Source organism: Vombatus ursinus, unplaced genomic scaffold (assembly GCF_900497805.2).
Source record: "Vombatus ursinus unplaced genomic scaffold, bare-nosed wombat genome assembly UNPS02004691.1, whole genome shotgun sequence".
NCBI lineage: Eukaryota > Metazoa > Chordata > Mammalia > Diprotodontia > Vombatidae > Vombatus > Vombatus ursinus.
In genome coordinates this window covers 1,493,383-1,506,841 of record NW_020944469.1, presented here as the reverse complement: position 1 = coordinate 1,506,841, position 13,459 = coordinate 1,493,383, and the positions used below count along the sequence as shown (strand labels likewise).

The 13,459-nt window shown below is 38.3% G+C and overlaps 1 protein-coding gene across 8 annotated transcripts in view; it reads left to right on the top strand.

The window, feature by feature from the left end:
• Positions 1 to 141: 141 nt before the first annotated feature.
• The window catches only part of ATRX (ATRX chromatin remodeler), a 207,641-nt gene continuing 194,323 nt past the window's right edge, over positions 142 to 13,459 (top strand). For 4 of the 8 annotated variants that reach the window (XM_027840178.1, XM_027840158.1, XM_027840172.1 and 1 more), the window contains exons 1-2: positions 142 to 267; positions 1,649 to 1,717. In XM_027840178.1, coding sequence (XP_027695979.1) covers positions 1,698 to 1,717 — 20 coding nt within the window. In that variant the 5' untranslated portion in view covers positions 142 to 267; positions 1,649 to 1,697. Of the gene's footprint in view, positions 268 to 665; positions 774 to 1,648; positions 1,718 to 13,459 lie in introns of those variants that run through there. The other 4 variants (XM_027840188.1, XM_027840166.1, XM_027840140.1 and 1 more) reach the window with 3 other exon arrangements.

The window sequence follows — 13,459 nt, the reverse complement described above, 5'->3', positions numbered from 1 at the left end:
GCGCCAATTCTCCTGCCCGAGCCTCGGCCCAACAAAATGGCGGCGGCGGCGGCGGCGGCGGCGCTTTGTTTCCGCGGCTCCTGCAGCGGCCTCTGAGCTGTGGGGCGGGAGGCGGGGCGGCGACCGCGGCTGTGACGACGACGACGACGACCATAAGCAGTCCTGCGCCTTTTGAGCCTCTCCCGGTCCGGCCAGGAGTAAGAGCGGCGCCCTGCGGTCGCACAAGCCGGCGCTGCAAAGGGGAGACATGACCATTGAGTCCCTGAGGTAGAAAACCGCCCGGGCCCCGCGGGCCTCGGCGTGCAGCGCCCAGGGCGTCTTGGCGGGCGCGGGGGCGGGCGCGGGGGTGGGGGGGGAGAGACTGGCGGGGGTGGGGGGAATAGCGAAGGGGGGCAGGGCCGAGCGCTTGTTGGAGGAGCAGGAGGAGGGGGAGAGGGAAAGGGGGAGGGGGAGGTGGGTAGTTCCGGGGGCGGGGTGGAGGGGGGGCGGTTAGTGGTCTGGCCCTTGCACTGCCTGTGGGATGCGGCCCCTGAAGTGAGAGAAAATCCGTTCGTAAGTGTAGCGGGGCTCAGGCGCGCAAGGGGAAAAGCCCCCGGAACGTGCGCAGAGCTGAGGCACTTCCGGACTGGAGCCGAGCTGGGGCCTCGCAGGCGCCTCTCTCTCCTCAGCCCCCAAGGCGAGGGCAGCCGCTCTGCGGGCTTCTCCTGCTCGCGGCGGCTCTATCCTGGCCGAGATATTGAAAGCGACCCCCGGGTTGTCCAGATTCGAGCAAGGTGATGTTTGCTTAGACTTTTATTCCCGGGGGACAGCCAGAAGGTTCTAGTTGGGGGATTTTGGTCAAACCCACGCTCCGGTGGTTGGGAAAGGGAGGCCATTCCCCAATGTTTACCCACTCCCTCTAGGTAATCACCAGCCCAAATTCCCTCGCCCCAACCCCCGATATGTTATTTTCCTCGGGTCGGGGCAGGTTTCATTGTAGGAGGGGAAGAATCCGTAGGTAGCTGCCTCCTTTGACTCGGTCGTGTTTATCAATGTGGAGAACTTGGGTTTTTTTCCCAATGCCGCTGACCATTATCCCGCAGTTCAAAAAGTTGAACCAAAGTGGGCTCACTTTGGCGAAGGATTATGCCCAATTTTCATCGAATTTTTTTTTTCATCCTATCAAATAGTTCCGAAGCTGAACCTCTAGCTTATATTTGCTAAATCTATAAAGTTGCTGAGGCGATGGAGTGCCCCTCCCCCCATGAACTCCGCCCCTCCCCCTCCCGCGGCGTCCGCGCGGCCCCCCCCCCCGCGTCCAAAAGTTGTATATTTTCTGAATTTATACTTGGAGTTAACATTGATTTTTTTTTTAAACATTAGCTAGAACGTATAACTGGAAAAAAAATTTTTATCAGGCCTTTAGTAATACAGAAGTTATTAAATATTTGGCCTGTTTCATGTCTTTAAAAGAGGGCTAAAACTTGGAGTTAGTTCATATATGGGCTTGGGTGAAGAGTTGGGGGGGCATTTCTTTGAATTTGTGTTAATAAGTAAAAACACACAGAAAATGTTATAATTCGGTACTGAGTGTATAATAATGGCTAAACAAAACTTGTTTGGTTATTGGGCACCGCTTATGCTCACATGCATGTTATGTGCCTTACAGGTAAATGTGGATTCCAGTTTTTGCAGAAAATTGAGGAACAAGTGCCATAATGGCTGCTCTAAAACCTAAGTAAGCAAGCCCTTTTTCTTGGGCCATCTCTTTTGCTAGCCAGTTAACACCTGTTTCTAGAATTTAAGCATAAGGTTCACTTAATCTCAGAGCCAGTTTTTATTACAATCCTGTGGGTGTTTGCAGTGTCCTTTCAGCCGGTGAGTCTTACAGAAGTAATAATTTTGGTGATTGTATTGCTGCCAATTGTTGTAGGTTCATGATTCCTTGGCTCACTGTCATATCCTATACCTTTTGTGCCTAGAGACCATTTGTACTCAAGAGTTTGAAGTATACTTTCCTGAATGAAAATATAAGGTGTGTGTTCATTTACTGGACAAGAACTAGAAGCAGTCCTCTACTCAAACATCTTCTGTGGCTTCCTGCTGCCTCTAGGATAAAATTCAAGCTACTCTGGCTGGTATTTAAAGCCCTCCACAATATGGCTTCCACCTATGTTTCCAATCTTATTTCACATGATTCCCCTTCATGGAGTCAAACAGACCTGTTAGTTTTTTTCCATCTACTATGCCTTCTGCCTCTGTGCCTTTGTACAGAAGGTCTGCGTTTCTGGAATGCTATTCTTCCTTCTGCCTTGTACGTAGCGTATGATCAATAAATATTTGTTGAATTGACTAGAGGCAGTATTGTTTAATATTAGGAGTGCAGGAATTGGAGTTATGGGTTAGGATCCAGGGTGGACAAGTCACTGGATCACTGTGATCTGAACTTTCTAAATGTATAAAATGTGAATAATAATGCTTGTACTATCTACCTCACTGGGTTGTTGGGGAAATGGCTTTGTAAACCTAAAGTGAGCAGAAATGTGAATTTCTGGAAGTAGAGGTGAAGAACTATGTTAGATTTTGATATTATTAATTTTAAACCATGAGCATAGTGAAGAGTTGTCCAGTGGGACCCTTTAGTTGGCTAATTTTAGAACACCAAATGTGCTTAGAGCTCTCACTTTTGTCCAAGTGGAGGACAGGAATGGCTTGGATAATTTTATTAATACCATAGTTTACATTTTAATCAAGAGTTTACACTTTTTTTTTTCTGAATTGGGCTACTAACTAGTACCAATATTGACTAGTGCTTATTCTTCTTTATTTTCCCCCATTATGCTCAAATGATGCATAAGTAAGTAGCCCAATAGAGAGGGAAGAAGTGAATGGCTTAGCTAATTCACAAATTGTATCTCTGAATATTTAGTAGCATGGTACAATTGAAAGAATTCTGCATTTGGGAGTCAGAATTCCTGGGTTCAAATCCCAGCTTTGTTATTTACTTCCTATGTGACCTTGGACTAGTCTCTTAAAAGGCTTTTTTTTTCTTTTTAGATGACACTAAATTGTTTACTTAGATTTTTGGCTATAAAAGGCATGCTTTAGGTTGACTATATCCTTATTGTGGTAAGATTAATTGAAATTACATATATTTTGGAATTGAGAGATTTTATAAAGCCTGTTAAATTCTAATCTCAACTGTAACTGATGACTGTTTAAAAGCTGAGCTTAAGCAAGGTTTGACAACTGCACTCATGTATTGAGGGACTATCCTGAGAAACATCTGATAAAGGTAATGGTTGACAAGCACTTGGTTGTATTTTCTAATGACTTTTTAATGAGAAGTCAATCACATTTATTAATTATGTGCAGAGCATTGTGCTAACTGCTATGAGACAAACAAAAAAGACCTATTTAAATAGGAGTGGCAATTGGCTTTGGAAAGCACTTACATAGGTTAGGGATAGGGGACATTCATGCCCCTTGGATTTTGATCAGGATCTGTTCTCTCTGTTCGTGTTCTCTCTCTCTCTTTCTCTCTCTTTCTCTTTCTCTCTTTCTCTCTCTCATTCATATCTATATCTATATCTATATCTATATATATATATATGCAAACTTAATATGATTGGCCTTCAGCTTTCTAAGGTTTTTTTTTTAAAGTGGGGGGAAAAAAGATGTATTCTGATCTCCAAAATGGAAAAAAAAAGATGCCTAAGACTAGTATTTTTTTAAAAAATCATATAAAATCTGACTTGGCAGTGATAAAATTTTGTTGCTAATTTAATCTAACATAGTTTAGGTTCCAAATAATTATTGGAAATGAAAAATAATATCTTAACTGAGATTTTAGTACAGCTCAATATATGTGCTAGTTTATGTGGCTGTTTCCATATTTTGAGTTCAGTCTATATTGTTCTTTTGCAATTGAAGATGACACTAATGATAATGAATACTGACGAAAACCAATATGAGACCTATATAGGCTTTATCACACTTGGGGGGAGTGTGGGGGATGACAGGGATGTCTGATATGTGGCTGCAAGCCACTTCTCTCTGTGAGACTGCCTTTTCCCTTGGGCTAGTCTTCAAAGTTTGATTTACTCTGCTATACCAAACAATAGTTGAGTTAAAGTAGTCTTAGTAATTGTAATAATATGCAATTGTGTATAGCCTGCCCTCTGGACTCTGGGAAGTGTTTGGGTTATTATCTCATTGACCTATTCATGATTTTTCTGTCTTCAGATTGGTAGATAGAAATCACCCACGAGTACATTATTTTCATCAGTACTTATTATTATACAAACTTCATTTAAAATTGTTAATATTTATTGACCTCTGATAGAGTGCTAGGTTAGATTCAGAATAGAGAATACTTAAAAGCCAGCTAAGTATTTTTTGTCCCAACTCATGGTCAAATCCGTTTTTATTGTTAACTTTTTGGAAGTGATGACCTTGCTCCAGCACAACATGTGCCCTTGTGAATGAGGCTTGATTTATTTTAAGTTCTCTCCAGAAGAACTTCCGGCAGTGCTGCTTTATTGTTTGCAGATTTTGCAGAATTTAGCTCACTGATTTTGAACAACTGTGATTGTTGAATATCCACCCTGGATCCTCTATTTTTGGTACCTCTGAAGTGGTGAGTTGACTTTGAGCTGACTCCATTTGGCTTTTGAAACTCAACAGAATGAGAAAGAAATCAGTTAGAAACAAGACATGCATCTTACACATGACTCCTTTGAATGTGAATTTGCCATATTGGTTTGCACTGTAGCCTTTCAGACCTAAAGGTCTTTCTGTTTGGGAAAATACATACTTGGGTGCCTGAAAAGTTTTTTTTTTAAATAGTATAAATACAGGTCAGCTCCATCTGATCATTTCCTAATCTGGTTAAATTCTACTTAGTTCAAGCAGTATTTCATAGAATTATGACACTTAGTCCTAGAAGGACCCTGCAGATTAGCTGATGTACTTTTATTGACTTTATCTTATCTTGCTTTTTCTTTTAAAACTACATTAACTTTTTTATACTTAGAATCTAAGCTCCTTGAGGTCAGGAACTGTTTGCTTTTTCTTTGTATTGTGTTTAGCTTTGTGTCTTTCTCTTATTCCCTTTTCTTTCTGCCCCGCCACCACCTTCTTAATGTTGGAATATTTTACTTTTATATTTGTCTGAAGAGTGACCAGAACTTCTTCCAGTTTTGCCTGAGTCACTTAATAAATGCTTGTTGATTTATAATAAGACTGAGAGGCAATGTGACATGATTAGAGAGTCATCCTCAGAGTTAAGACCTGGGCTCAATTCTAGTCTCTGGCTGAGTGACCCTATGCCAGTCATTTAACCTCTCAGTGCCTCAGGCAAGTTGCTAAGTCTAGAGGTTACCGAACAGTGCCCATTTATGCTGGTGGAGGGGCTTTCCTCACTGGGATTTCCCTACCACAGATTGGGTCCAAAAATTACTAAGACTATTGACCCAGTTGTCTAACATGAAAGTGAGAGGTCGGAGCTGGCCTTGATTAAATGACAGAAGGAAGACCTCAAATATTTACTCAGGATGGGAATGCTTATGTTCTTCTTTTACACCAATCTCCCCCCCCCCCCAATGCCTCAAGAATTTCTGGGCAAGAAATGACCAGAACTTCAAATGACTCAAAGTGGATTTGGAATTAATACTGTAGTCTGCATTTATTAGACCTTTAACATAACTGTTTTTCCAAAACCAGATCTTGATTGCTTCCTTTTTGAGCAAAATGTATTGATTTTGAAGACAAGACAGCAAAACTTAATGAATTTGCAAGTACTAGAGACGGAAAAATGCTTGGAGATACTAATGAACTTGAGGTTTGTCTTTTTTATTGCCTAAGCAACTGAGAAGACCCACCCACATATCACCAGCATGTATTGAATGACTCTCAGATACAGGGTGGTGCTAAATATTGGGGATCCTAGGAGATATGGAACATGGTCTTTTTCCTCGAGGAATTTTGAGTATTGTTGGGAAGCTATCACATAGATACATGAAAAGATGTTTAAATGCCAAAATGTGGACTTAAAACCACAGAACAATCCCTAACTATTAAGATAGGGAAAAAAAATCACACGAGAGAGGTGAGACTTGAAAGGGGACATAAAAGATGACACCAGAACCTTGTGTTCTCCCCTCAGATATCACAGTGAAAAGTTGGTAATCTGTTTCTGGTAAACTAACTCAAATATCTCATCCTCAGACCTATCCTCAGCCCCTAACACCCCTGTTTCTGTTGGTAGGACTGCCATTCTCCTAGTCATAGAATCTAGAAGAATTTCCAAATTGGAAAATTTCATTGGAAGCAGTCATTTAGCCTAACCCAGACCAGAAAAGAAGCCCTATTGTAATATACTCAACAAGTGGGCCTTCAGCCTCTTCTTGTAGAACTCCTATGAGGGCGACTATATCCCCTCCTGAGGCAATCCGGTTCATGACTCTAAATTGAGGGAATTTTTTTTCTGACACTAAGCCTGAATTTGCTGCTTTGCGGTTTTCACCCATTTCTCCTGGCTCTCCCTTTTGGGGCCAACCAGACCAAATCTAATAATACTTCCATGTGTCAGCCCTTTAAGATACTTGGAGACTTATTATAGCTTCCCTGAGTCTTCTCCAGGCTAAACATCCACAGTTCCTTTAACCCCACCCTATTCATATTTTATGGACTCTAGCCCTTTACAAAATCATCCTGATTGTTCTCCTGGAGGCTCTTCATCTTATCAGTGTCCTTCATAAAAAGTAGTATACAAGGCTGAACAAAGTACTCAGGATGTAGTCTGACAAGGGCAAAGTCCAGTGGGATTCAAAACTCCTTATTCCTAGAAGCTATACCTCACTCAATACAGTTCCAGGTCCCATTAGCTTTTTTGACTGCTATATTATGCTGACTCAATGATCTGGCAGTCTATTAAAACCCCCAGATCTTTTCCATATAAACTAATATCTAACCAAACCTTTCCCCATTTTGTACTTGTAAAGTTGATTTTTTTGAATCTAAGTTTAACACTTGACATTGTCAAGTTTCATCTTAAATTGAGCCTGTAGTAGTCCTACACATTCTTTCTGGGTCCTTACTCTGTTGTCTTAACTATCCCCCCCATCTTTGTCATCTATAATTTTGTTAAAATTATTAAATAGTAGAGGACCAAGCACTCCGTTGCACTTACTGCCAAACTGGTATCAAACCATTAATAACTAGTTCACTTTTTGAGTCCACCTGATGCAGTTAAGTGACATAGACTTGAATCTTGGAACCATCTTTTTAATATAAATTTTTATTGATATCTTTTTTTTTTTTTACATTGCCTGCCTGCATTTCCCAATGTATCTATTCCCCTTCTCTTTCCTAGAGAACCATCTGTTAAAACAAAGAATGTGAAAGAAGAAAAGAAAAATCATACAGATCCCTTTACGTTGTTGTAGTGGTGTATATTGTTCTGTACTTGATCAGTTCATGTGTCTTCCCAAGCTTTTCTGAATCCTTCAAATCACGCGTTTCTCATAGCAATACCAATGTACTAAAAAAAAGACTTCTAGATTTAGTGCTGTAATAAATTACCAAGGGGATCTTTTAATGGCACTAAACGAAATGGTAGCAAAATGCATTTGAAGGAGCCAGAGGTTTAGAATCTCAAGGGAAATAATGAGAAAAAGTGAAAAAACCTCAGAACTCAAATCATTCTCTCAGACAATAATCATCAAAGTTATTTGGCCCTGGCTGAAAAATAGGTAAGTGGAACAGTCAAGGTAAAGAACAATTAGAAACAATTGAATTCAACCCAGTTTTATAAACCCAAGATCAAAAATTGTCAAAGAACTCCTTAGTTGACAAGAATTTTTGGGAAACCTGAAAAGCAGCTGGGTAGATATTAATTTTAGCTAATGTCTTATACTGTATACCACAAGAAGCTCAAAATGCATATATGATCTGAATATTAAATAAAATTTATTCAAATTTTCTACTTAAATATTAAAAATATAAAATATAACCATTAAAAATTAGAAGAGAACCAGATCAGGTCCCTTCTACCTGTCTAGGGAGTAAGTTTTAATGATCTGGACTGTTACAGCCTTTTGCTTCTACCAGTCTCTTCCCTGTCCAATCCATCCATCCTATTAATTTTTATAATCCCCACCTCCCGATCCCCATCTGTTGAAATTCTCAAGGCCTACTCAGGTGCTATCTCTTCAACAAAGCCTTCTCTGATCTCTACTTAAAAATGGTTTTTCTTTCCTTAAATCTCTTAGGCTGTTCTCTTCAGACTTCAACTTTACTTATGTCTTTTACTAGACAGTCCCTGTCCTCAAAAAGTTTCATCTTTGATATGAGAGAGATGTTATGGTAATAGACTGCTGCACCTGGAATAGGGAAGACCCACCTTAGACACTAGTTGCATAACTGCATTTAAGTCATGTTTCTGAGCCTTAGTTTTCTTGTCCATAAAATGGGGATAATAATAGACATACTTAACAAGTTTGTGAGGATTAAATGAAATAATGAAGGTAAAATACGATCTAAATGTTACTTATTAATTTTTGTATTATCTATACCTAGCATATCATAGGTGATATTCAGGTGTTTGCTGAATTATTTTCAGACTAGGTCTACTTTTGTTTTGGTTTTCCTGGACATGATCTTAAACATGCAGGTTTCCCTGTTGCTGCTTCACTTTTTCTTCTCGAGTCCATCTCCATTCATTTTCTAAAATGATTTTCCTAAAGCACACATCTGATCATGTCATTCCCCTTCTCAGTAAACTCCAGGGGCGCTTCCTGTGGCTTCCCAGATCGAAATAGGATACTTTGGCATTCAGAGCCCTTCATAGTCTCCTCCTACCTTTCCAGACTTCTTACAGCTTAAATCCTCAACACATACTCTTCAGTCCAGTGACACTGGCCTCCTGGCTGTTTCACGAATAAATGCTACTTCCCTTGGGGATTTTCTCTGGCTCTCATCCAAGCCTAGAATGCTCTCCCTCTTGCTCTACTGCCCTCCATGACATTTCCCATCTGAAATCCCACTTCCTACAGGAAGCCTTTCCCAACCCCTCTTTAATTCTATAGCCTTCCCTCTGTTAATTATTTCCTATTTGTCCTGTATGTATATATCCTGTACATATATGTATATATTTATATTTATCCTGTGTGTGTATATTTATATATCGTGTATGTATTTGTTGATTTATCCTGTATATGAACTATATATGTATATATATATTTGTTTGCATGTTGTTTTCTCCATTAGATTGTAAGCTTCTTGAGGGCAGGGGTTGTCTTCTCCCTCTTTTTGTATCCCCAGTGCTAATACCCTGCCTGGGCTCTTAGTAGATGCCTAAGAAATGTTAATCGCTTGATTGATTGGTTCTGCCTAGCAGGAATTCAGTGAGCCAAGGGGTAAATGGAATCTCTAAACATCTTTTCTCTTGCCACTGGCCTTTACTTCCTTAATTTTCAGGGAAATGGAGTTCCTTCTTATCCAAGAGTGACACCCTGGGACAGTTAGGTGGTGCAGTAGATAGAATACCGGGCCTGTATTCAGGAGGTCCTGAGTTCAAATCCAGCCTCAGACACATAACACTTACTAGCTGTGTGACCCTGGGCAAGTCACAACCCCATTGCCTAACCAAAAAAAAAAAAATAGTGACACCCACCCAAAGTCCCTAAAGACCCCTTTATCTTATACAATTAATGACAGGAACATGATCCTTTTCGCAGTCTTTTATTTGCCATCTTTGCCCTTGAGGGCTCTGCTTTCTCTGGGTAATCTGGACAAAGATGGATGGAACAAAATCTTAGAAAAATAGAAATTTATTTGAAAAAGTAGAAAAGTAAACAATTGGCATTTACTTGGTGTGTGAACCTGGGCAAGTCACTTAACCCTGATTGCCTCACACACAAAAGAAGGAGAAAAGAGAAAATAGAAAATTATTTGGAACAGCCCTTTTGTAGTGCATTGTAATTTAACCTGTATTTATGTTTTCCTTTATGGAATTTTTATGTATTTCAATTGAAAAGGAAGGAAACAAACATTAATTAAGTGTTTACTAGTGCCAGGCATTGTGCTAAGTGAAAAAGAAAAAAAGTCACTGCCTGCAAAGATCTTAACTCCTGCTGCGGGAGATATGATGTGTATACAGAGGAGCATATAAATATAAGATAATTTGATGATGGTGAGAATACTAAGAAGTGGGAGGAACAGGAACTATATTTTTAGTTGATGTTCTAAGTCACAGACTGTCAGAACTGAGCAGGACTTTAAATATCGTCTAATCTGATGCCAGGTCTCCCCCAACTTTCAACTGACCATACTATCCACTCAGTTTTATTCCTATATCTCTTCTCCCCTTTCAAGGCCAGACTTAAAGGAATAATAAAAAGTGGACTAGCATCAGTACTAAATTTTTATGCACCAACTGACATAGTATCTAAATTCATAAAGGAAGAGTTAATTGAATTGCAAAACTACACAGAAAATAAGACAAATAATTGTAGGAGATTTGAATGTTCCTGTCTCAGAGCCAGTCACATCTAACAAAGATAAAAAGAAAATACAGAACTAAACAAATTGTTGAAGAATTTAGAGCTGAAAGACTCATGGTGTCTTCTGCATGGTAACATTAAAAAATGTACTTACCTCTACATCATATGTTACCCATACCAAAATAAATCATGTGCTAGGACACAGAAATTATAAGTAAATTTAAGAAAGCAAAAATAGTAAATACATCCTTTGTAGACCATCATGTAAGAAAAACAATCAATAAAGGAAATGATAGGCATTATGGCAGAATGCATGTTAGGAAAATCAAAGTGCCACAGTAAAAAAAAAATTTTTTTTAATTTTTGAAAATTTAATTTTAATTAATTTAAAAATTGAAATCACAGCAGAGAAAATTTAAAAAAACATGCAGAACCTACTATATACAATTATAAATCAAGGAAACTGAGAATTTAAAAGAAATGGAAGAATAGCTACAAAAATAAGAAATACCCAAATTAACAGAACATGAAATAGATATCTTAATCTATACTCAGAAAAAGCTTTAAGAATTTTAATATTCCCTTTTTACACTACCCAGTTTTTTGGTCTTTTCTTTTGGATTCTGTGGACAAAAAATAATTTGTGTGTTTTTTCAACATGGTATTAAAACTTTTAAAGTTATATATAGGTTATATAAAAACAAAGGTTATCAACTTCCCATTCTATCCCTCTGGACACTATTTCCCAGAGAACCATCTCTTATAAGAAGGAATAAAAAAGGGGAAGAAAAAAGTTTAGCAAAACTTACTAAATAGAATAAATTTAAAAAAAAACCCACAAAAAGATCTGATGTTCAGTGGGCATCTGTTTTGTTTTTGGTTCTTGGCTAACACAAAAAGGGCTGCATAAATATGTTAGTGTATATGGAGTCTTATAGTCATTGACCATTGAAGTAAATACATAGCAGTTGGAATCTCTAGGTCGAAGTGTGTGAACAATGTAGTCACTTTTTTTTTGTTTTTAAATATAATTTACACGTTACTTTCCAGAATGGTTATCCCAGTTCACAGCTCCACCAAACAATGTGTTAGTGTGTTTATTTTTTTCAGCAACCTCTCCAACTGTTTACATCTTTTGTCATAAACTGCCAATTTACTGGGTGCGAAGTGGAACCTCTGGGTTGTTTTGATGTGCATTTTTTTCTTTTAAAAAAAATAGATTTTATTCATCTCTTTTGTTTCTGCATCACCTAGATTTCCCCCTGTATCCCTGCCACTCAGAAAACCATCCCATATAACAGAATTTTTTGGGAAAAAAAAAAAGAGGAAGACTAAAAATTCATCAAAAGTGATGAATACATTGAGAAATTCGACCTTGTATGCATTGTTTCACACCTGTGAATGCCCCTACCTCTGCAAAGGATTGGGTGAAGTATTTCCTCATATTTCTTCCTTGGGGCCAAGCTTGTTCTTTGTGATTTTGCAACTTTCATTTTCAGTTGTTTTTGTTGCGGTTGTTTTTTTGTGATTGCTGTTCTTTACATTTACATCGCTGTCGTTTTGTATATTGTTTACCTGGCTTTTGCTTAACTTTTCATTAGTTCATAAAAGTCTTCCCATACGTATTCATCATATTTCTTGGAATACAGTAATTTTCCATTACATTCATATACCAAAGTTGTTGTTGTTGTTGTTTTTGTTTTTTTTTTTGTCATTCCCCACTAAGTGGACATCTGTTTTTTCCAGTTCTTTGCTACCACACAAAGTGCTTTTATAAACATTTTTTGTGTATAGAGCATTTCTTTTTGTCAGTGACCTCCTTGGGATATAGGCAGCATGGTACAGTGGAGCTGTATTTGGGCTGGATTTGGAGTCAGGAAGACCTGAGTTTGAATCCTGCCTCAGACACTTAATAGCTGTGTGACCCTGGGCAAGTCAGTTAACCTCTCTCAGCCTCAGTTTCCTCATCTATAAAATGGGGATAAACACATCACCTACCTCACAGGGTTGTTGTGAGGATAAAATAAGGTAACAAGTAAAGTACTTTGCAAACCTTGAAGTGCTATATAAATGCTACTACTATTATTATTATTTACCCAACAGTGGAATCTTTAAGTCAAAGATTTTGGACATTTAAAAGTTAAGCTACTTTATTTGTATAATCTGAATGGCTTTTCAGAATGGTTGTTCCCAGTCCACAACTCTGCCAATAATGCATTTGTGTGCCTCTTTTTACACAGACCCTCTAAAGTTGAATTTTGTCACCTGAGCTAAAACCACAGAGTTGTTTTGATTTTTATTTCTTTTATTATTCCTGGTTTGGAGCATTGTTTTGTGTTTGTTAATAGTTTTGAATTCTTTTGAGAACTGTTTGCTCATGTCATTTGACCACCCATCTATTGGGAAATGGCTTTTTGTCTTATGTATTTCTGTTATTTGTCTATATATGTCGGTTATTAGACTCTTATCAATGATATTTGCTGCAAAAATTTTTTACTAGTCTACTACTCCCATTTATTCTTGTTATATTAGTTTTGTTTACTTAAAAGTTTTTCAATTTCATATAATCAAAATTGTACATTTTATCTTTTGTAATCAGCCCCATCCCTTGTTTGGTTAAGACTTTGCTCCCTAGTCTTAGCTTTGAAAGGTGAAAGAAGATGAAAGCTGCGAGAAGGGCCTTGCTTCTCTTCTAGTTTTTTTAATGATAGCATTTTTAATATTAAGATCATGTATCTATTTTGATTTGTGGTGTATAGTATAAGATTCAATGAGGCATTTTTAAAAAATGGATTTTTATTGATATCTTGTTTTTATGTCACCTAGATTTCCCCTGTATCTCTCCCTCTGCCCCCTTCCAGAGAGCCATCCATTATGACAAAGAATTTAAAAAAAAAAAAAAAGGAAGAAGAGGGGGAAAGTGAGCAAAACTGATCAATACAACAAAAATTGATATTTTGTTATACAGTGTACCA